General features: G+C 40.9%; 2 protein-coding genes across 2 annotated transcripts in view; one reads left to right on the top strand and one right to left on the bottom strand.

Annotated features, from left to right (window-relative positions):
* CRYBG1 (crystallin beta-gamma domain containing 1) overlaps positions 1-22,455 on the bottom strand; it is a gene marked incomplete at its 5' end in the record, with an annotated part of 209,365 nt that overhangs the window by 97,233 nt on the left and 89,677 nt on the right. The window lies entirely within an intron of this gene.
* On the top strand, positions 1,365-2,949 carry LOC309831600 (serine/threonine-protein kinase Sgk1-like). The gene is given in 2 exon segments (XM_082668870.1): positions 1,365-1,954; positions 1,956-2,949. Coding segments are annotated over 2 exon segments (1,296 nt in total). The 5' UTR covers positions 1,365-1,405; the 3' UTR covers positions 2,703-2,949.

Below are 22,455 nucleotides of genomic sequence, written 5' to 3'. Positions count from 1 at the left end.
TGGTTATTTAATTGCTTTTCCATTTTCTTCCTCCTCCCCCAATATTCTCCTTGAAGAGCTGGCACTGAAAACATTTGGGATGATTTTATACACTTATTCTAAAAACTGAAAAGCTTATAGGATATATCTTTAAGTAAGAGCCTTTTACCTATAATTCATGATTAAATTCAAAGATCACCTGTTAGAGTACTTATTAATAGGTTAAGAGAATTAAGAAAATAGGAACAGATGAGCTTAATGTGTTTTTGTCTTGCTTTTAAAATCTACCCAAATTTGCCTCAACATTGGTGGCTAAAGGGGAATAAGAATATAAATTGAGGCTCACTTACTATATGTTTAAATATTTCAACGTTATAAATGAAGCTAACAAACTATTAAAGTATGTTCTAATTTCTTGCCTTTAAAAATACACCTTCAAGGCTTCCCTGCCGATGCAGGGGACGCGGGTTTGTGCCCCGGTCCGGGAGGATCCCGCATGCCGCGGAGCGGCTGGGCCCGTGAGCCATGGCCGCTGAGCCTGCGCGTCCGGAGCCTGTGCTCCGCAACGGGAGAGGCCAAAACAGTCAGAGGCCCGCGTACCGCAAAAAAAAAAAAAAAAAAAAAAAAAATACACCTTCAAAATGACCTCAAGCCCAGCTTTGCCTCCTTCTCTTCCCTCCCGTCACCATTCTGCATTACAAGTGGCCTCCCACGTTCGCAAGTGGATATTACCTTGCTTCTCCATCCTCTGGACACACTCCCTGCCACCTCTCAGGCCTGGGGCTACACACCGTGGTAGCAGGGCCTGCCCTCAGGGAGGAAGGCAAAGAAGAGTTCTTTTTAACGTGGGGCCATTCTTGCCCAGGTCTAGGGGAGATATTGAATCTGTTCTTTTTTACTTCTTAACATAAATTCATTCAGAATTTATAGCTGCATTCAAAATACCAAATAAAAGTAAAACCTTTATGACTTTAAAAAATCAGTTAAATTAAATTTCATCTTCTTAAATGTAAAAGCACTTTAAAAAGAGAAATATATAGTACAATTATAAATGTTTGCAAGTTACTACACACTATAACTATTGCTAGGAACATATCACTGTGTGAACAGCAAGATGGTTAATATTAAAAACACATTGGCCGGGGGCTTGCCTGGTGGCGCAGTGGTTGAGAGTCCGCCTGCCAATGCAGGGGACACAGGTTCGTGCCCCGTTCCGGGAAGATCCCACATGCCGCGAAGCGGCTGGGCCCATGAGCCATGGCCGCTGAGCCTGCGCGTCCGGAGCCTGTGCTCCACAACGGGAGAGGCCACAACAGTGAGAGGCACGTGTACCGCAAAAAAAAAAAAAAAAAAAAAACACATTGGCGGGTGTTGGCTGAGCCGGTCTCTCGGGCCTGACAAGTCCTCGTGCTCTCTCTCTGTGGTGATGACGGTGAAAACCGAGGTTGCTAGGGACACCCTCACTTACTCCAGGATGAGGGGCATGGTAGCAATTCTCATCGCTTTCATGAAACAGAGAAGGATGGGCCTGAACAACTTTATTCAGAAGATTGCCAATAACTCCTATGCATGCAAACACCCTGAAGTTCAGTCCATTTTGAAAATCTCCCAACCTCAGGAGCCTGAGCTCATGAATGCCAACCCTTCTCCTCCACCAAGTCCTTCTCAGCAAATTAACCTGGGCCCATCATCCAACCCTCATGCTAAACCATCTGACTTTCACTTCTTGAAAGTGATCGGGAAGGGCAGTTTTGGAAAGGTTCTCCTGGCAAGACACAAAGCCGAAGAAGCATTCTATGCAGTCAAAGTTTTACAAAAGAAAGCGATCCTGAAAAAGAAGGAGGAAAAGCATATTATGTCGGAGCGGAATGTTCTCCTGAAGAACGTGAAACACCCTTTCCTGGTGGGCCTTCACTTCTCTTTCCAGACGGCTGACGAACTGTACTTTGTCCTAGACTACATTAACGGTGGAGAGGTTGTTCTACCATCTCCAGAGGGAGCGATGCTTCCTGGAACCACGGGCTCGGTTCTATGCTGCTGAAATAGCCAGTGCCTTGGGTTACCTGCACTCTCTGAACATCGTTTATAGAGACTTAAAGCCAGAGAATATTTTGCTGGATTCACAGGGACACATTGTCCTTACTGACTTTGGACTCTGCAAGGAGAACATTGAACACAATGGCACGACATCCACCTTCTGCGGCACACCCGAGTATCTTGCACCTGAGGTGCTTCATAAGCAGCCTTATGATAGGACCGTGGACTGGTGGTGTCTGGGGGCCGTCTTATATGAGATGCTCTATGGCCTGCCTCCATTTTATAGCCGAAACACAGCTGAGATGTACGACAACATTCTGAACAAACCCCTCCAGTTGAAGCCAAATATTACAAATTCTGCAAGACATGTCCTGGAGGGCCTCCTGCAGAAGGACAGGACAAAGAGGCTTGGTGCCAAGAATGACTTTATGGAGATTAAGAATCACGTCTTCTTCTCCCTAATTAACTGGGATGATCTCATTAATAAGAAGATTACTCCCCCTTTTAACCCAAATGTGAGTGGACCCAGCGACCTGCGGCACTTTGATCCCGAGTTTACCGAAGAGCCAGTCCCCAACTCCATCGGTCGGTCGCCCGACAGTATCCTCCTCACAGCCAGCGTCAAGGAAGCGGCCGAGGCCTTCCTGGGCTTTTCCTACGCACCTCCCGTGGACTCTTTCCTCTGAGTCTTAGGGTCTTAGGGTTGGTTGTGAAGGATTTTACGGGCGTTTTTGAAATGTTTTAGTTAGCCTTTTGGCAGAGCTGCCAGCTGACAGGACATCTTAAAAGAGAATTTGCACATCCCTGGAAGCTTGCACATCTTGGCAATCTTATTGCACACTGTTTGCTGGAAGCTTTTCGAAGAGCACATCCTCCTCAGTGAGCTTGTGAGGTTTTCCTTTATTCTTCCTTCCAGTGTGGTGCTCTCTCTGAAATGAGCAGTAGAGGGCTGCCCCAGGCAGATGCAGTGGTCTCATTCGTAGGAGGACGCTGTTCGGAGAAGGAGCTTCTGAAGGTCTGTCCGGGCCGTGATAACGCATCTTATGAAACGTGCCTTTTCTGATGAGATCGTGTTAGCTCCAAAGTTCTTTCTGTTGCCGAGTGTTTCCGTTCTGTTCTTCCTTGTGGACTTTCCTGTGTGATCAGCCGTATGAGTGTGGTATGCTTGCTCACAGAAGGACTCAGTTATAAGCATCAATGTGACACTTGCAGGACACTACAACGTGGGACATTGTTTGTTCTTCCATATTTGGAAGATAAATTTATGTGTAGGCTGTTTTTTTTGTAAGATATAGTTAATAACTAAAATTTATCGAAAATGGTCTTGCAATGACTTGTATCCAGATGCTTAAAGAAGCATTGCTGCTACAAATATTTCTATTTTTAGAAAAGGTTTTTATGGACCAATGCCCCAGTTGTCAGTCAGAGCCTGGTGTTTTCATTGTTTAAAATATCACCTGTAAAATGGGCATTATTTATGTTTTTGGGTTTTTTTGTTTCTTTTTTGCATTCCTGATAATTATATGTATTGTATAAAGGAAGTCTGTACATTGGGTTGTAACACTAGTATATTTAAACTTACAGGCTTATTTGTAATGTAAACCACCATTTTAATGTACTGTAATTAACATGGTTATAATAATGTACAATTCTTTCCCCCCCTCCCTACCACACACCTTTTTTTGTGTGTGATAAACCAACTTTGGTTTGCAATAAAACCTTGAAAAAAAAAAAAAAACACACATTGGCGGGGCTTCCCTGGTGGCGCAGTGGTTGGGAGTCTGCCTGCCGATGCAGGGGACACGGGTTCGTGTCCTGGTCCGGGAAGATCCCACATGCCGCGGAGCGGCTGGCCCCGTGAGCCACGGCTGCTGAGCCTGCGCGTCCGGAGCCTGTGCTCCGCAACGGGAGAGGCCACAACAGTGAGAGGCCCGCATACCGCAAACAAACAAACAAAAAACATATTGGCAAAGGTGTCAAGGTCACAACTGACAATATCTGAACATATAACTTAAAAAATGACCACAGATATATAACTTAATGAACAGCAAGACACAGCTTCTTTTGCATTGTTATTTTTTTCAGTCCTTCTCCAGATTAGCTTCCGAGTCATGGAGTAGTTTGGCAAATGTAATCATAGTCGCCATCTTTTCTAAGCAAGCAGTGCTCTTCTTATAAAGATATAATCATAAGTCAACTCTCCATGAATTAGATTCCTCACTGAATATGTAAATACATGTTTGTCTCAGTTTATGCAAGACAAGTCTATCTTTCATGGTTAGTTCAGAAGATGACAACAGACCAAAACATGTTTTGAAATTACATGTCCAGAAAATTATCTTATGTACCACCGAAGAAAAAGAAAAATGTCAAGAAACAGTACTCAATCTTATTCTGATAATTTTTCGTTAGTATTCATAGTAAATAAAGAATCCAAAAAAGGGATGGCAGAACAGAGACTGTTTAGGTCAGCAGCTATTATTACTGGCGAACAGAATATTATTGACATTCTCTCCACTGTATGTATCTCTCTCTCTCTTCTCTTTTTCCTGTTGTCCCCTCTTCTTTCTTTATTCACTTCTGCTGCATCCATTACCTGGTTCTCTTTTCTCTTTTGTTTGTGCCTTAAATCTTCCAGTGATAGTCACCCTTGCTAGAAATGTAATCCTCTTCCTGCTATTTCCCTCTTCTGGAATTGACTTTCTTAACATTATGAATACACATTTTTAAAGATTAAAACTTTACCAGTGTCATATAAGCCTAATAAATGGATGTTTTTCATCTTTTATATTCCCGTAATATAATTTTGGCAGAGATGCAGTCACAGCACAGACAATTATGACACTAGCTGAATAGTTAGTTGTCATGTCTCCTTAGACTCCTCTTGGCCATGAGTGACACCCATTGGTTTTTATGACCTTGACAGTTTTGAGGAGTACGAGTCTGACCTTTTGTAGAATGAGCCTCTACTGGAATTTGTCTGGTGTTTCTCTCATGATTAGACTGGGGTTATGGGTTTTGGTGAAGACGAGTACAGAGGTCAATGTGATTTTCACCATATTATATCAAGGGTACATACTATCAACATGATTTGTGGCTACTGATGTTGACTTTGGTAATGTTTGCCATGTTTCTCCACTGTGAAGTTACTCTTTGATCCCCCTTCTATAGCGTAGTCTTTGGAAGGAAGTCCCCATGCGGAGCTCACACTTACAGAGTGGGGCTATTATGTTCCCCCTCCTTAAAGGTGCAGTATTTACATAAATTATTTGAAATTCTGCATTGGAGCTTTGTCTCTTCTCCTCTATTTATTTATTTATTTACTCACTTATTTCTATCAGTACGGACTCAACGATACTTATTTTATACTTTGAGTTATAATACAGTGCTGCTTTCTTTATTTTATTGCTCAAATTGTTCCAGTTTTGACTATTGGGAACTATGTCAGTTAGCTTCTAGGACCTTTTGACGTATCTCTATTATTGCATATTCGTGTGTGTGTGTGTGTGTGTGTGTGTGTGTGTGTGCGTGCGCGCGTTTGGTACATTTTTACTTTCTGGCACTATGAGACATTCCAGGCTCATCTTGTATATTTTGTGCTCCAGTCCTAAAATCAGCCATTTTTTCAAGAAGCCCTGGTTTATTTTACTGGAGAATGGTATCAGAAACCAAGATCTGGGCTCTAGTGCTTGTTGCTACTGCGGTGTCATTGCTTCTAGACCCGCTCACCTGACAGAGCAAGGAAATATGTGTGTGTATACTAACTGGTGTATATACAAATATACCTAAATGTTTCCATATGTAACCACCTGTATCTATATTAAGCTAAGTATGAGTTCATACTAATGTTGAAAGCAGTTTTTAATCCAGCTGTAAGGTGGGAAAGTAGGGGAGGTGTAGAGAAAACAAGACTGCCCAGAAGTTGGTAATTGTTGAATGGTGTGATGGTACATTATGCTATTCTCTCTACTTTTGTGTAGAGAGAATAATACACACCAAAAAAATTTTTTATACATAATAAAAAAATTTTTTTTAAATACGAACAGTTAGAGAAGGTAGTCTTGGCCTCACTCCAAGCCCATTTACTCTTCCTTTATACAAGATTCTAAAGAGCATTGTTAGCTAATTTCCAAACATGTAACTAATCCAAACACTTTAAACATTTTAAAAGATTTTTTTAAAGTACACAGTGACAAAAGTAAGAAATGACAGGTAGTAAAAGGAAACTTCTAGAAAAAAAAGAATAATACAGAAATAATTTGCTGCAATAGCAGACAGAACAATACACTTCAATAGGCTCTCAGAACATTACTGTATTTCCATAAAAAATGCTGTTATCCATAATAATCATGCTTCATCAAGAAAAAGCTAAATAATTTTAGCATATTCTGTTTTACAAAAGAAAAAATAAGTAAACATATCTTCAGATAGTTTTTACCCAAAACAGTAAAACTTTAAAAGTTTCCAACCTACAAGGATAGACACTAAGTCATCTATAAAACTCAGCTGTTTAGAACAACTCACTTCCCAAAGTTCCAGACACCCAAGTACCACAAGCCAGGGATAGACACCCGGTTCTCCAAAATATCTATGTAATTTATATTTCCACAGAAACACATTTAGTGTTCATGGCAGTCTCAAATTTACCTTAAAAAGAAAAAAAAATAATTCAACAAAATCAGTTCCCACTCTAATAACTCTTTGAAGGAAAAATACTACTTGACTTTTTTTCAAATTCCACTTCTGATTAAAGATATTAAGCAGATATCATCTTATGTTTGCAAAGTTTTTCATAGAATACTGTGATCTTCTTCTCTCCCTGCAAAGGAGAAGCTAAAGCCATACTGATATGCCTAGTGTCAGAGAGTAAGTATCTTTTGCTTAAAAATACCCTGAATCAGTGAGCAATTTATTGGCCAGCCCATTCTGTTGAAAGAAATGTTTCGACAGTTACTATTAAACTTCTCTCTTAAATCAGACCAAAGATAAGAGATAGAGGGTGAAAGATTCTCTGTTTTTGTCTATTCTGTTAGCTATTATCTATTTTTACTTATTCTATCCTTTTTGTCTATGGCATGCAAATAAAGAGGACTCTTTCTCTTTTGAGTGCCTGGCATAAAGAGAGCTTAATAAGGCTAAAACATGCTTGGGAAGGGGAGAGGCTTGGAAAACTACAACAGCTCAGAGGCTCCTGCTCACCCCTAACCCACATCCCACTTGTCACCTGGCTGGTAGTGCTGTCGCCTCCTTGGGAGAGTAACTTGCATTCAAGAGATTGTGCCAAGCACTCCCTTAAGAGGACTCTTCTTGGGGTGTGACGTTCCAGAAATTAATCCCCAGGTACTTTTTACCTATCTGGTACAGAAAGGCTTCTGAGCTCATTTGAATAATTTATAGAGATGATTAAAATAGAGATGATCCTGTGGAAATATGAATAGTGAAACCAGGTCAGCATTACCTCTCAGCAGACCAGGCAGGTACCTCTGAAATGCCTGCAGAGAAGACCTGCTCATTGATATACACACGTTCCCTCTGTTTTCATAGTTCATTGTTCTGCCATTCCTGGTGCCGGGATATTGCCTTAAGTCAAGATTTGTCTTTTTGCTTCTAGGATGTTTCAGCAACATGCTGGAAGGGGAGGCCACGTTGCATGTTCAGCCCTGCTCCATGGAGACCAACATAACTTTCAGACCTAAGAGACATCCTCAAAAAGCTTAGTTCAAGTAACTTCTCTCTAAAGACTAGAAATCACATGATGCATGTCCCTTCCACTTCCCCATGCCATGCCCCTCCTCTCCGGTCCCTCTCCTCCAGCCCCAACTGTGCCAAGCAGAGAGCAGCCTCCCTTCAGGTAGAAGACCACAAGGGCGGGGCCAAAACACTGCAAGAACAACAGGTATTTGGGTCATTTCCATTTGACTGTGTTTGACAATGTGATACATTGACTCTACAGTGCAGGAAACTCAAGTTCAGGAATTCCAGGATTCTTTACTGAGCCCAGCAGCACACTGCTTGGAGTCTAGGCACCAACACCCTTGCTTTTTCTTGTTTGCAAAGGAGAGCTAATGATACCAACTCAGGGGCTCATGTATGAGCTAATTAATGATTGCACAGGGCTAAATATAAAGAGGCTTCATGGTACAGGCAGGTAATATGTCCCTTTAGGAGTAACACATGGGAATTACACTGTGTGAGAGCCCAGCAAAGCTGTGTCAATCACTGAGGAAGGTGGTCTTAGCAGACCCACCCCAGTTCTTTATGATTATATACTTGTTGTTTGGTTTCCTATTTCATCTATTTATTTTCTTTATTATTATTATGTTTGGCTGTGTCAGGTCTTAGTTGAGGCACGCAGGATCTTTTTCGTTGCAGTACTTCGGCTTTTTCATTGCGGCGCTCAGGCTTCTCTCTAGTTGTGCCGCGCAGGCTCCAGGGCACGTGGGCTCTGCAGTTTGTAGCACGCGGTCTCTCTAGTTGAGGCACGTGAGCTCAGTAGTTGTGGCATATGGGCTTAGGTGTCCTGCGGCATGTGGGATCTTAGTTCCCCAACCAGGGTTCAAATCCGCGTCCCCTGCATTGGAAGGCAGATTCTTTACCACTGGACCAGAGGGGAAGTCCCTGTTTTCCTATTTTTAGATTCATCCTTTTCATGGTGCAGAATTACTGTATTTATATTTCTTATTTAACTTCTTACCTGTGTCTGGCTTTCAGTCACTTCAGAGCATTGTGTTTACCAGGCTTCTGCTGGACAGACAGGACGGGAGTGACTACACTAACGACCTGGGGACAAAGGGAAGCTCCGTGTCCAGGACTTGGCCTGGCAGCCTGAGTGCTATACCACCACCCCCAGCAGCACACGTGACAGCTTACTATCTCTGTATGTGTAGGCTCCATGGGCCTTGGGGCAGAGTTGTCAAAGCTGTTTGTTACAAAACTGGTTCCTGACCAAAAATACTGACTTTCTGTTACGTAAGATAGCTGCAAGGTTCTTTTAATGCCATTAATTGGGTTAGAAGATGGGAAGGTTGTGGCACAAGGGAACAAAACAGGTTTCAGACGCGACTGCCTAGGAAACACTGCAGGGATGGTTAATCCCAACAGTTACAAAACTGTAGAAAAGAGAAGCACTGTACTTACAGTATCAAATTGAAATTAATAAATCAAACCAAATTAAGAAAATTGAACAAAGTGCTGAATACCTACTAAGTAGTCATTAAAAAATAAAATAGTTAAGGAAATTAAGTTGAAAGTAGAAGGTACAGAGAAACATTTGTTCATTCATTCAACAAACATTTATTGAGCACCTAGTGTGTGTCAGACATTGTGTTAGGAAGGGGGTATAGCAGTGAATAAGAGACAAAAATCTCTGCTTCACAGAGTTTATATTGTAGGGGAGAAAGACAGAAAATAACAAGCAAACAAATAAGCAAGAAAATATATAGCAATCCGTATTGTGCAGATAATTCATGCAGGCTGAGGTGATCGTGACTGACCTTTCTGCACAGGTGACACTTAAGCTGTGAAGGATGAGAAGGAATCAGTCCTGTGAGGACTGGGGGAGTGTGTTCCAGGCCAGGCAAACAGGTAGGGTCCAATTCTCAAGATAAAAAAAGGGTTCAGCACATCAAGTAACTGCTCCAGTGTGTCTGGGGCAGAGCTGGGGGGAGTTTCAGCTGGGCAAGGGAAGGGGCCAGTTCACAAAAGGCCTGTAAACACGTGTAAAGACCTGAGTTTTCTCAAGAGAAAATATCTGCAAAAAAAGCAACTGACAAGGAATTGATCTTCAAAATATACAAACAACTCATGCAGCTCTATATCAAAAAAACAAACAACCCAATCAAAAAATGGGCAGAAGATCTAAATAGACATTTCTCCGAAGAAGACATACAGACGGCCAAAAAGCACATGAAAAAATGCTCAACATCACTAATTGTCAGAGAAACACAAATCAAAACTACAATGAGTTATCACCTCACATCAGTCAGAATGGCCATCATCAAAAAGCCCACAAACAATAAATGTTGGAGAGGGTATGGAGAAAAGGGAACCGCCCTACACTGTTGGTGGGGATGTAAATTGGTACAGCCACTATGAAGGTTCCTCAAAAAACTAAAAATAGAACTACCATATGATGCAGCAATCCCACTCCTGGGCATATATCCAGAGAAAACCATAATCCAAAAGGATACATGCACTCCAATGTTCACTGCAGCAGTATTTACAATAGCCAAGTCATGGAAACAACCTAAATGTCCATCAACCGAGGAATGGATGAAGAAGATGTGGTCCATGTATACAATGGAATATTACTCAGCCATAAAAAAGAATGAAATAACACCATTTGCAGTAACATGGATGGACCTAGAGATTACCATACTAGGTGAAGTAAGTCAGACAGGCAAAGACAAATATCATATGATATCACTCATATGTGGAATCTAATTTTAAAAAATGATACAAATGAACTTATTTACAAAACAGGAACAGACTTGCAGATATAGAAAACAAACTTATGGTTACCAAAGGGGAAACATGGGGCAGGGGGAGGGATAAATCAGGAGCTTGGAATGAACATACACACACTGCCATATATAAGATAGATAACTGACAAGGACCTACATAGCACAGGGAACTCTACTCAATATTCTGTGATAACCTATGTGACAAAAGAATCTAAAAAAGACTGAATATATGTATAACTGAACAACTATACTCCAATAAAATAAAAAAAACCAAAAACCCAGAGTTTTCTCTTTTATGTGTGATAGGAAGCCCTTGGAGAGTTACAAGCAGAGAAACAGTAGGATTTGATTTATGCCTTGAAAAGATGACTCTGCTGCCCTATGCAGAAATAATGGTGGGGGTAAGAAGGGGGGCAGAGAGACCAGCGAGGAGACGACTGCAGTGTGGCACTTACGTCCTTAGTCCTGGGATAACTACTTGCTCATTGCTGGGAAAGCAAATGACAAATGATCATTTTGTGTGCATCACTTCACATGTCACATCTACATGTCTGCTGGGACACAGAGCTATCCCACTTTTGTGGACTGGGAAATTTTAGATTGCATTAAATAACAAGAAAGTCATTGCCAAATGGTACTCTGTGTACATCTGAATTGTAGATTTATGGTGTTTTACTCATCCTGGCCCTTTTGACGCCCTCGGTTTACTGTTGACTTCCTACCATACAGTGGTTTGTCAGTGGTTACACCAAAACCACACTCAATCATCAATTCTCCCCCAGACCTATTTTTTGGGGTAGTGACTTTCTTTCTCTACAAAGAAAAGTGAAACTCTTCAGGAGGAATTCCTTCTTGTGTCAGCTTCACATTCTGATAGCTTCCTCTTAGTTTGAGAAGATGTCTCTCTTCTCCAAAACTACGGACCACCTGAGCTCAAGGTCTGTCTTGCAACCAATATGCACCTCCCAAATGATGCCCTCATTCTGAAGCATTTTTACTATAGTCCCTTCTCCTTTTTCCTCTTTTCAGCTTCTATAACTGCCTTGTCCTATCTTAACAAGCAGCCCTTCCCTCTGTGCTGCTACCCCTTTGACAGTCTTTCCTAAATCTTCCCCGTCCAGTCTTTGCTCTCCTTTAACCTGTAAATAAACCTCAGGCTCTCTCTCCAGCTGCCAGTGCCCATTTTTCCACCACTCCCATAACCTTTAAGAACTGTATGAATGCAGCTATATCCTTCTTTTTGCCAAATCCATTATCCCCTTCAACTTACTTATTTCTTGAATTCCCTCTTTCAATTTTACCTTCTACTTGTGTGAACTATAATGTTTTTCTTTTTAAGTTTAATGATTCATTCTCTTGTCATTTATTCAACCTTACAGACAACTCCCAGTTATGGATGATTCTGTCTTACCCCATCACTGGCATTCTTTCTCCAAACTTACAATCCCTGATGCAAATCTCATTGGGGTCAGAAGTATTTTAAAAGTAAGAATCTTCAGATTTTGGAAAGGTAGTATGTATACGTACCATAACACATTAATATTTCTGTAGCAAAAATGTATGACAATTTACTGTAAATGGGATAATTAAAGATAATAAATTGCCTTATAAGCATTCAGGTCAGATTTTGCTGCCAAATGAGTTTCAATGTCAATCAAAAAAAAAAACGAAAACAAACAAACAAAAAAATGAAAGAAAGAGAGAGAGAAAGAAAAGTAAAACTGAAAACTTTTCTACTTCTCATTTGCTCTGATGATAGCACAAATCTATTTCTCCATACTGCTCTCTTTTTTTTTTTTTTTTTTTTTTGCTTGCGGTACGTGGGCCTCTCACCATGGCCCACGGGCCCAACCGCTCCGCGGCATGTGGGATCCTCCCGGACCAGGGCACGAACCCGCGTCCCCTGCATTGGCAGGTGGACTCTCAACCACTGCGCCACCAGGGAAGCCCTGCTCTCTTTTTTATTCTAAAACTTTCTACCTGGTTTTCAAGTTCCTACTTCAAAGTCAACATTTTCTAAAAGGAACAAATCAATTTTTCCTTGCAAGCAGGCTTCCTTTCTAAAGGATTTCATTTGTCACCAGGAACACCATTTTTTCTAGCCTCCCAAATTAAAAATCTTAAAATCTTTCATTCTATCCACTTTTGCTCCTACATGTAATGCATCATTGGATCTCTTGACTTCACCCATTCAACAGCCTCTACCTTAATACAAGCCCATACTGTTTTTTTTTTTTGGCTGCATTGGGTCTTCATTGCTGTGCGCGGGCTTTCTCTAGTTGCGGCGAGTGGGGGCTACTCTTTGTTGCGGTGCACAGGCTTCTCATTGGAGTGGCTTCTCTTGTTGGGGAGCACAGGCTCTAGGCACTTGGGTTTCAGTAGTTGTAGCATGCGGGCTCAGTAGTTGTGGCTCGCGGGCTCTAGAGCACAGGCTCAGTAGTTGTGGTGCACAGGCTTAGTTGCTCTGTGGCATGTGGGATCTTCCCAGACCAGGGCTTGAACCTGTGTCCCCTGCATTGGCAGGCGGATTCTTAACCACTGTGCCACCAGGGAAGCCCCAAGCCCATACTGTTTTAATAGCCTCTTGGGCAGTTTCTGAGATCCCAGTCCCCACCTCTGTTCACAGCTTTTTATATCCCTCAACCCTGCCCTTCCATCACACCAGGAATATCAATGCCACTACCTCTGAAATACTGCATTCATTACGAATTCTTCTTTCCTCAAGACCTTACAATAATTTCTCTGTATTTAAAGACTGGACCCCACCCCACACTTATTCCTGAAAAAAATTCTACTTCCTAAGTTTCCTTTCTGTACCATTCTCTCTAACCAAATACATTCAATCAATACTTTGCTTAATTTATCATCTCACGTGTTCAACTATCGCCTCAATTCTGATGCCTTTCCTAATTGTAAGACAGAACAACACAGTATCAAATGTAACTGGTACACTGGGTCTTATTTTTTGTCTTAAGTAAAATTAGTTTGTCATTTCTTTTAGGCTTGTTTTAGGGTAAGTTGTTGGTAATTTGTGAGACTGAATTAGTCAGTGTACTTCCAACAATTCCCTTTTCATTCCCCTCCATTGAAAGGAGAAACTCCCATGCTTGTACCTCATTAACAAGCATGAAATGAATACATAAATAGCACAGGTACCAAACATAAGGAACAAAGGATAAGCCATCCGCAGAATGCTAGCACTAAAACTGCAGACGCACTAGGGACGTTTAATGAGCTTTGAATGAACGCTGAGCACATGGGTATTTGAATCTCTTTCCTTATTTTGTGTACTTTGACCTTCTCCTGCTTCTTTCCTTTTCTCCTATAACCTACCTACTAATTCCATCATTACTATCTATGCTGTGAAAATATGTGTTGCTCTATTTAGTACTTTAGATGACCGTCATGAATATTTACTCACAAACTTTAAAATATTTGCTCTCTCAAATATCATTTTTAAACAAGATGAGGGTCGAGAAGACAACTCATTGCAAAATCAGCAAGCACCATAGGAAGGTCAGAATATCAATTTACTCAACCATCCCTCTCCCAATAACTCCAACCTGAATACTATCATCAGATTTATAGATGAAACTAGATATTCAAGGTTGCTAATGCTCAGATAGATAGGAATGAATTTCAAAACAATTAAATTTAATAATGATTTTAAAAACTAAAGAACATTAAGATTTTACAAAACTAAAGAACATTCAGATTTAAAGAGTAACTACAAGGTGTAATAGACAAGCTGGCTAAGCACAAAATAGAACAGAAAAGACTGGTATGATGGGGGGTGGTGTGGGTATAAGTAACAAGTCAGTGAGAGCAATGTGATTATTAAGTTTCTCTTAAAAGACAATAGCAGGGATTTCCCTAGTGGTCCAGTGGTAAAGAATCCACTTGCAATGCAAGGGACGGGGGTTCGATCCCCGGTTGGGGAACTGAGATTCCACATGCCGCGGGGCAACTAAGCCCGCGCACCACAACTACTGAGCTCGCGCGCCTCAACTAGAGCCCGCGTGCTGCAAACTACAGAGCCCACGCGCCCTGGAGCCGCGTGCCACAACTAGACAGAAAACCTACACACCACAGCTAGAAAGAAGCCTGCGCTCCGCAATGAGGAGCCCGCGCACCCCCAACGAAAGATCCCTCGTGCCTCAACGAAGATCCCGCATGATGCAACTAAGACTCGAGGCTGCCAAAAATAAATAAAATGAAATATAAAAATAATAAATCTGTAAAAAAAGACAATATGATAAGATGAATTAATAAAAATGTTACATAAAATTACAGACACTAGAAGTGGAAGAACATTATATGTAATCTAGTCCAGTTGTTTTCATGATTCTATCAGCAATAAAGCATTTTATTCAAAAGAAGTTGTACAGGGATTCAGTCATATATAGAAAACAGATATAAGTGAGCATCTCTGAGTGAAGACAAGGCGTGAAGCTTGCAAGCCTGAGTTCCTCTCCCATCCAGCTTTCCATCCATCCCTTTCTTCCTGTTGCAGCCTCCAAGGCATCTCAGGGGATCCCTAGGGTTCTACAGAGCACTGTCTCATCCAACTCTCATCTCCTAATTTACAAATATAAAAGTTGAAATCAGAGCTCTGGTCTTTGGGCTACATTCTGTGCTTTATAATTCACTTTTCCAGTTATTGCAATTAGTGTATTGAGTGTCTTCTATATGGCAGGCACAGTACTAGGTGTGAATAAGATGTGAATGTGAATACCCTGCCCTAGAGAAGTCTAGTGGAGAAGAGACATAATTTCTGAATAATAATATGGAGAAATCACTTGGGATATTATAAAATTCCACGAGAACATGAGAGATATCAGACAATACCACCTGAGAATTCAGGGGAACTTCACAAATGAAATGATATTTAATTGGGGTTTTAAAGATGAATAGATGTTGATAAGTCATAATTTTTTGCATTCACAGGTACTTACCAGATTACTTTAGCCAGTTTGGATTATCACCATTTTAAAATAGAAAATCAAAGAGTTTTTTTTTTTTTCAGGGTATTTATCATTGTTACAATGTATATTGTCATTTTGGAAAATATCTGAAAAAATTCAATATTTTGAATTAACATATACATTATGATGGAACTTCACTTAATTGCTAAGCTCACAGAAGTTAATTCTTAGAAGCATTTTGATATTCTCTTCAGTTATTTTGGGCAAAGCTTATGAGAGAACTCAAGGGCAAAGTCTTCTGAACTGGTTTGAATGACATTATCACCAATAGGGAGATGCTTTAAATTAGGAATTTTAGCATCAGTGCCAAATCAGTCCCTACTTGCCTCATCTTCTAAGTTGGTTGATGTTCATTTTAAGATACTAATAAAACAAAATCAAATAAGACAAAAGTTCCACATTATTTGGGGTTCTTTTTTGGATCATTTTGGTGAATAGCATGTTCAAGTTTCTAAGATCTACATTCAAAGTCAGCAGGGAATTAGGTGAGATGGTCCACTGTTCATTGAGATGACTCAGGTTGCCTTGGAGAGATTCACTTAGGTTGCAATTGTCATAATTACAGAGATCTCTCATAATCACATGTTACCCAAAGGCTCTAAGCATTTAAGTTAGTGTTATCTGGTTGTCTTCCAGTCACAAATTTTCATTTTTTCCCATGTTTTTCTGGACATTTTTTCCATATTGCTGGTTGAAAGTCATTAAAAATACCCCTTGGTAGCTGATAATGAACCACTAGTTACCAGAGGACACAAGTCTGTAATACTAAATTTTTGACCTCTCTATACATGGTGTTTGACTAAAGCTTCCAAAAGAGAAAGTCATTAGGTAAAATGGCAGAGAGAAATCAAAGCTCTGCTAAGAAGACAGTAAAATCAATAATCATGGGAATAAACATAGAATAATTAAAATACTAAGTCCCTTGTATTCAAGTCTGAAGACTTGAACATAAGAAACAGCTAAGAGGGGTCCATCTGACCAATGTGGTCTGCAAAGTACTAACTTCAAATGTTTAATTCCACCCTCAATTGTCACTTCAGCATTTAGATGTTCTTCAAAAGTGTGTGTGTGTGTGTGTATGTGTATGCGTGTAACACACAGACATATATGTATATACATATATACACACACACATATAAACACATATATATATTTAAATCTATTACCCATTTCATTAAGTTATGGGTTACATTCTAATCAGTACCCTGAGGAAACTGTAGCTCTGAAGTACATACAGCTTGCTTTTTCTAAAGCACATTACAAAACTAGTCTGACATACACATTCTACACATTCCATTCCAGTAGCTTCAAAGCTATCATGTGCAAAACAAAGCAGATGTATAATATTACAGGTGGAGAAGAGGGGGATGAATAAGCATCAAAGGCAAGCTCAGGCTGGTGGTGCTGGCCACCTCACATATTACAAAGTAGCACAGACGATCTATTACTAAAACAAAACACTGGCTTTAACAAACAGGGACTGGGGATAATGAGTGACCACTGGTGTTGAGACCTTGAGTCACCTCTCAATCTTAAGACAACATCTCCTGGGACTTCTCTGGTGGCACAGTGGTTAAGAATCCGCCTGCCAATGCAGGGGACATGGGTTCGAGCCCTGGTCCAGGAAGATCCCACATGCCACAGAGCAACTAAGCCCAAGCACCACAACTACTGAGCCTGCGTGCCACAACTACTGAAGCCAGTGCGCCTAGAGCCTGTGCTCTGCAACAAGAGAAGCCACTGCAATGAGAAGCCTGCTCACCACGACAAAGAGTAGCCCCCGCTCGCCGCAACTAGAGAAAGCCTGTGTGCAGCAACGAACACCCAACACAGCCAAAAATAAATAAATAAATGTATATATATAAAAAAGACAACAGCTCCTGTCAAATTCGGTACACAAAAAGCAATTCTGAGCTGCTGATTCAGAATCTTAAACGAATCATTCCACTGTTCAAAGCACCTTTATGTGATTTAATATCTGATTCAATTAAGAACTTGGTAATCTGCAAATAAGCTCAGCTCACAGGAAAGTAGCTTTTGAGAGAATGTAGGGTAGCATGGTTCTCTCCCAGCATTCAAAGTTCTCAAAAGCCTAAAGTAGAGAAGACTAAGTCTCAGAGAACAGTACCCAGCAGGAGCTACCTTCACCGGCATCGACTTTCCCAATTAAGCTCTAACCAACTGCAAAAAAAAAAAAAATTGTTTAACACTCAGAAAAAAAAGTAAGGGAGTATGTTAATATATAAGACTACCATGGCATTAGCCCTGTGAAACAGTAACACATACTGATTCCCAATCATGTACCTCATACTCAATTGTTATTAAAGTGACATTGGACAAATCAATATTCAGAAAGATTCCCTCAGCAGGACTCACCTCTAGATCCCGGTTACAGTACCTGTTTCTGGAATTTTCATATCTATTCCGGGAGTCGGGGCACCTATTCCGAGAGTCTGCCCTCCCGCTGCGACTGTCGGCACACCCGCTGCACCTGCCACAACCAGAACCACAGCAGGTTCGACCCACCCACTGAGGCTCTGGGTTAGGCCAGTCTTCAGATTTTCCTCAGAAGTAAGTATTGCAGAAATGCAGTGTCCAGAGCTACATAAGCAACCAGATCGCGTTCCAATTGGCCCAAATGTCGTCGAGTGTAGCCAGAGGGCTTTGTTCTTGACTAAAGAAGGGATCCCCAATGAGGGATTCCTGACCTACATAAATATTCTATGATTAGAATATTCGAAAGAAGACCCCCCCCTCCCCAATTGTCTTCTCTCTGGCCAACATGCCGACGTGATCCTCTCTCCATGTCTTCAGGAAAACAAATGAGTGTCACTGGCCAGTGACTCCTCTTTATTCTGGGAATGACGTCACAAGAACTTTAATTTTCTCCTGTACTATATTAGCTGGTAGGAATTCAGTTTGAAATTTAAGGATATCAGAGAATAACAATAATTACTACTTATAGAGAGCTTTGTATATGCCCTGGGCTTTACAGTCACTAACGATCCTTACAAGACAGCCATGCTGGTCAGGATGACCACCAGCCAGGGATTCCTGATGGAAATGGATCTGCCTTGACTCGAGCTAGACACAGAATCCTGAAGGACTTGAACTTAAATATTTTCAGTCCTTGATACTTTGAGTCTAAGACTGTTGTAAATATTTTTTATAATAAGTGAAAGAAATTCATTTGAACAAAGGGACTGAAAGACATACAGGAGCAGGACTGAGGTGAATGAGAGGGAAAAACATTTCAGTGACTCTTCTGAGACTGTCATTTAGTTCCACTGCATGAGTGACCAAAAAATATTATTTCACAAGTCCCATTCCCACTCCTGTCTCCTCTGATACCCACTCTCTAGTAAGAGCAGAGAAGCATTTCGGGTCTTCACTACCTAACAGTTCCAGCCACACAAAACTCCCGCCCCTACAAGCACACAACAAATTTAAACCTTAACTGGATAACCGAACACTAAGTTATTTTAAATAACTTAAAATAACTTTTTAAAAGAAAAAGAATACAAAAAGGTTAAAATGTCCCCTGTAAAAACACAATTTTTAACCAGTTTGAATACCAATGATTATCACCTTGTCACAATATCTTAAGCAAGATAAACCCAACACATAAGTGAGCAAAATACATGAAAAGATAATTCACTGAAGAAATACAAATGGCCAGTAAACATAAAAAAAGAGCCCAACCTCATGCTTTTTTTTTTTTTTTTTTATAAATTTATTTATTTTTGGCTGTGTTGGGTCTTCGTTGCTGAGGGCAGGCATTCTTTAGTCGTGGTGAGCAGGGGCTACTCTTCATTGCGGTGCGCAGGCTTCTCGTGGTGGCTTCTCTTGTTGCGGAGCACAGGCTCTAGGCACGCAGGCTTCAATGGTTGTGGCACGTGGGCTCAGTAGTTGTGGCACACGAGCTTAGTTGCTCCATGGTATGTGGGATCTTCCCGGGCCAGGGCTCGAACCTGTGTCCCTTGCATTGGCAGGCAGATTCTTAACCACTGTGCCACCAGGGAAGTCCCCCAACCTCATTCCTAATTGAAGAACTATAGCTTTAAACAATGAGATACCAACAGAATGACAAAACGAAAAAAAAAAATCAATTACATACAACATTTATGAAGTGGTAGGAAAATAGGCACATTCATTCACTTTGGTTGGGAACTTAGGTTGATAAAACCTTTTTACGGGCAATTTGACAATATCTATAACATCTAAAAATAAGTGTACTTTTGATTCAGTAATTCCATTTCTAGAGAATTTATCCCATAGAAATACTGACAGGGCTTCCCTGGTGGCGCAGTGGTTGAGAGTCTGCCTGCCAATGCAGGGGACACGGGTTCATGCCCCGGCCCGGGAAGATCTCACATGCCGCAGAGCGGCTGGGCCCGTGAGCCATGGCCGCTGAGCCTGTGCGTCCGGAGCCTTGTGCTCTGCAACGGGAGAGGTCACGGCAGTGAGAGACCCGCGTACCACAAAAAAAAAAAAAACACCCAGAGAGAGGGCAATGTTTATAAAAGAAAAAAAAGTGGAAATAACTTAAATGTTCATAAATAAAGATTGGTTAACTATAAAATAGTACAGCCATCGTAATATACATATGGACTACTATCACGTAGTAGTTCAAAAGAGGTGTATTTATAGATACTGACTTGGAAAGATGATCACAAAGATTGCTTAGTAAAAAGAAACAAATTAGAGAATTGTATGCATTGCGTGATATCTTTTGGTTGGAAAAGTACAAATACACTAACTCTGTTTACATAAATGCATAACAAAAAACTCTGAAAGTATACACACCAAACTAGTTACCTTCAAGTGTAATGGGAGAATTTAAGTCTTCATTTTGTATGTTTCACACTCTTGGAAATTTTTTGCAACAAACAAATATAATATTTAGAAGAAAAATAATAAATATATTACCACATTTAAAAAACAAACAAACCTCAAAACCCTACCACAGACAAAGCTTTCCAGTTTGGGTTATGGGGAAATGGACTAGTTAATATATACTTATATATTTATTTATACATATGTGAATAAACAGCACCCACAGCCACTACCTCAAAGGAAGACAACACATGTACTTGGGGTGTAAAAAAACAAAACAAAACCGGGCTTCCCTGGCGGCACAGTGCTTGAGAGTCCGCCTGCCGATGCAGGGGACACGGGTTCGTGCCCTGGTCCGGGAAGATCCCACATGCCACGGAGCGGCTGGACCCGTGAGCCATGGCTGAGCCTGCACGTCTGGAGCCTGTGCTCCGCAAAGGGAGAGGCCACAGCAGTGAGAGGCCGGCGTACCGCAAAAAAACAAACAAACAAAAAAAGACAACAACAAATCACTCATTGATCTCCTGCTGCTTCCTTGTGACCATGGTACCTTCAAATGTACAATATCACAGATAGTTATATCCATAGGCTTGATTTTCCCAAAGCCAGCTATGCATAGGCAATCAACCTTTTTCTTATAAGGCCAGACATTTAGCTTTAATGAGAAAAAGAACTGGTATACCATATCGTGCTTTTGTAATGCCATTCTTGGGTTATTAAAGCAACATTCTCCAGCCCACAGAATGCCCAACATGTGAAACTTCCTATGTAGGAAAAGCACCTCTTGCTGCATCCAATAATACCAGGCTTTTTCAGAGGAAAAGTGCTCCCTAGGCCACTATGCTCTACCTTGATCTTCGCGGACCCCACAGCCCAAGTGCTGGAGAAGGAGGGTGGAGTCATGCTCCGGAAACAATCACATTCTCTTTCTGCTGCCCACACATGGCTTACCTGTGTGTATATGCATTTGCTGAGCTTTCCTTCTCTACCTTCTAGAGCGTAAATAAAAATTCAACTCATACGGAGCTGAAATGCTGCACACTTGCAATAGCATTGTTTTCCACTACTTTTTACTGCAAATAGACAGCGTTTCATTCATGCAAAATTGATAATGTTCCAGCCATACAAATGCAATCTGACCCTTAGGGCCTCCCAGTCTGGTAAGGAAGGAGACTTGTAAATCAATGTGGTAAATGCTGAGTTCCTGATGCATCCAAGGTAAATAAACAAGTTTTTGAGGGCAGGGAGCACAAAGAAAGAGCTGTTTCAGCAGGATCTTAAAGGATGAGTAGAATTTTGCAGGTAGACAAGTGGAAAGACTTTCTAGGCATGGGAAAGAAAATAGGCAAAGGTAGTAGAATGGTGCAATAAGAAATTTGGGAACAACAGTAACGTCCTCGGGCAATGCAGTCAGGACTGGTAGAGTTTACAGCAAATCAGAGAATCATAAAAAAATCACACGTGCATACCTAAACCATTTCAATGTGACTTTAATCACAATATAACTTAAATCATATCTATTCATTCCTCCATCTTCAAAAATATTTTGAATAGGCAATACTTTCAAATAGTTCAAAATTCAAAATATGAAAAGGTGCACAGTAAAGTCTCTCTCCCACCTGCATTCCCTATCTACTCTTTTCCCCCACCTCTATCACAAGTAATTATTACTAGCTTTTCATGTATCCTTCCATAATTTCTTAATGAATCTACAAAGATATATCTATATCTATCTATCTATTCTAATCCCCCTTTTACACAAAATGTAACATGCTGTACACATTGCTCTCTATGTTGAATTATTTTTCTTAACAGTATATTTAGCCTTTTAGATCAGTACTTATAGAGCACAGAGAGACTCCTGCCATGCAGCCAGTAGGGAAAGGGATGAGAGATTGAAACTGGGCACTAGGCCTACCTGTATGGCTAGGGCCGGTCCCAGGGTGGGGTGGGTAAAATGATGTGAAGATCTGAAGGACGATGAAAGCAGAGATTTGGGACAAGGTAGGTCTAAGGGGCCAGCAGTCCCTAATCACACACCAGATGACACATGCAAGTGTAAGACAAAGTGCCAATAGGAGTGTGGAATGCAGAGTTGGAACAGATGGATAATACTCTTAAGTCCTTCAAGGAAGTCACTATCGGGAAGGGCTAAC

Source organism: Grampus griseus (genome assembly GCF_964374135.1).
Source record: "Grampus griseus genome assembly, chromosome: 13".
NCBI classification, from domain to species: Eukaryota; Metazoa; Chordata; class Mammalia; order Artiodactyla; family Delphinidae; genus Grampus; species Grampus griseus.
The sequence above is the reverse complement of the archived record's forward strand: the minus strand, read 5'-3'. Positions and strand labels throughout refer to the sequence as shown.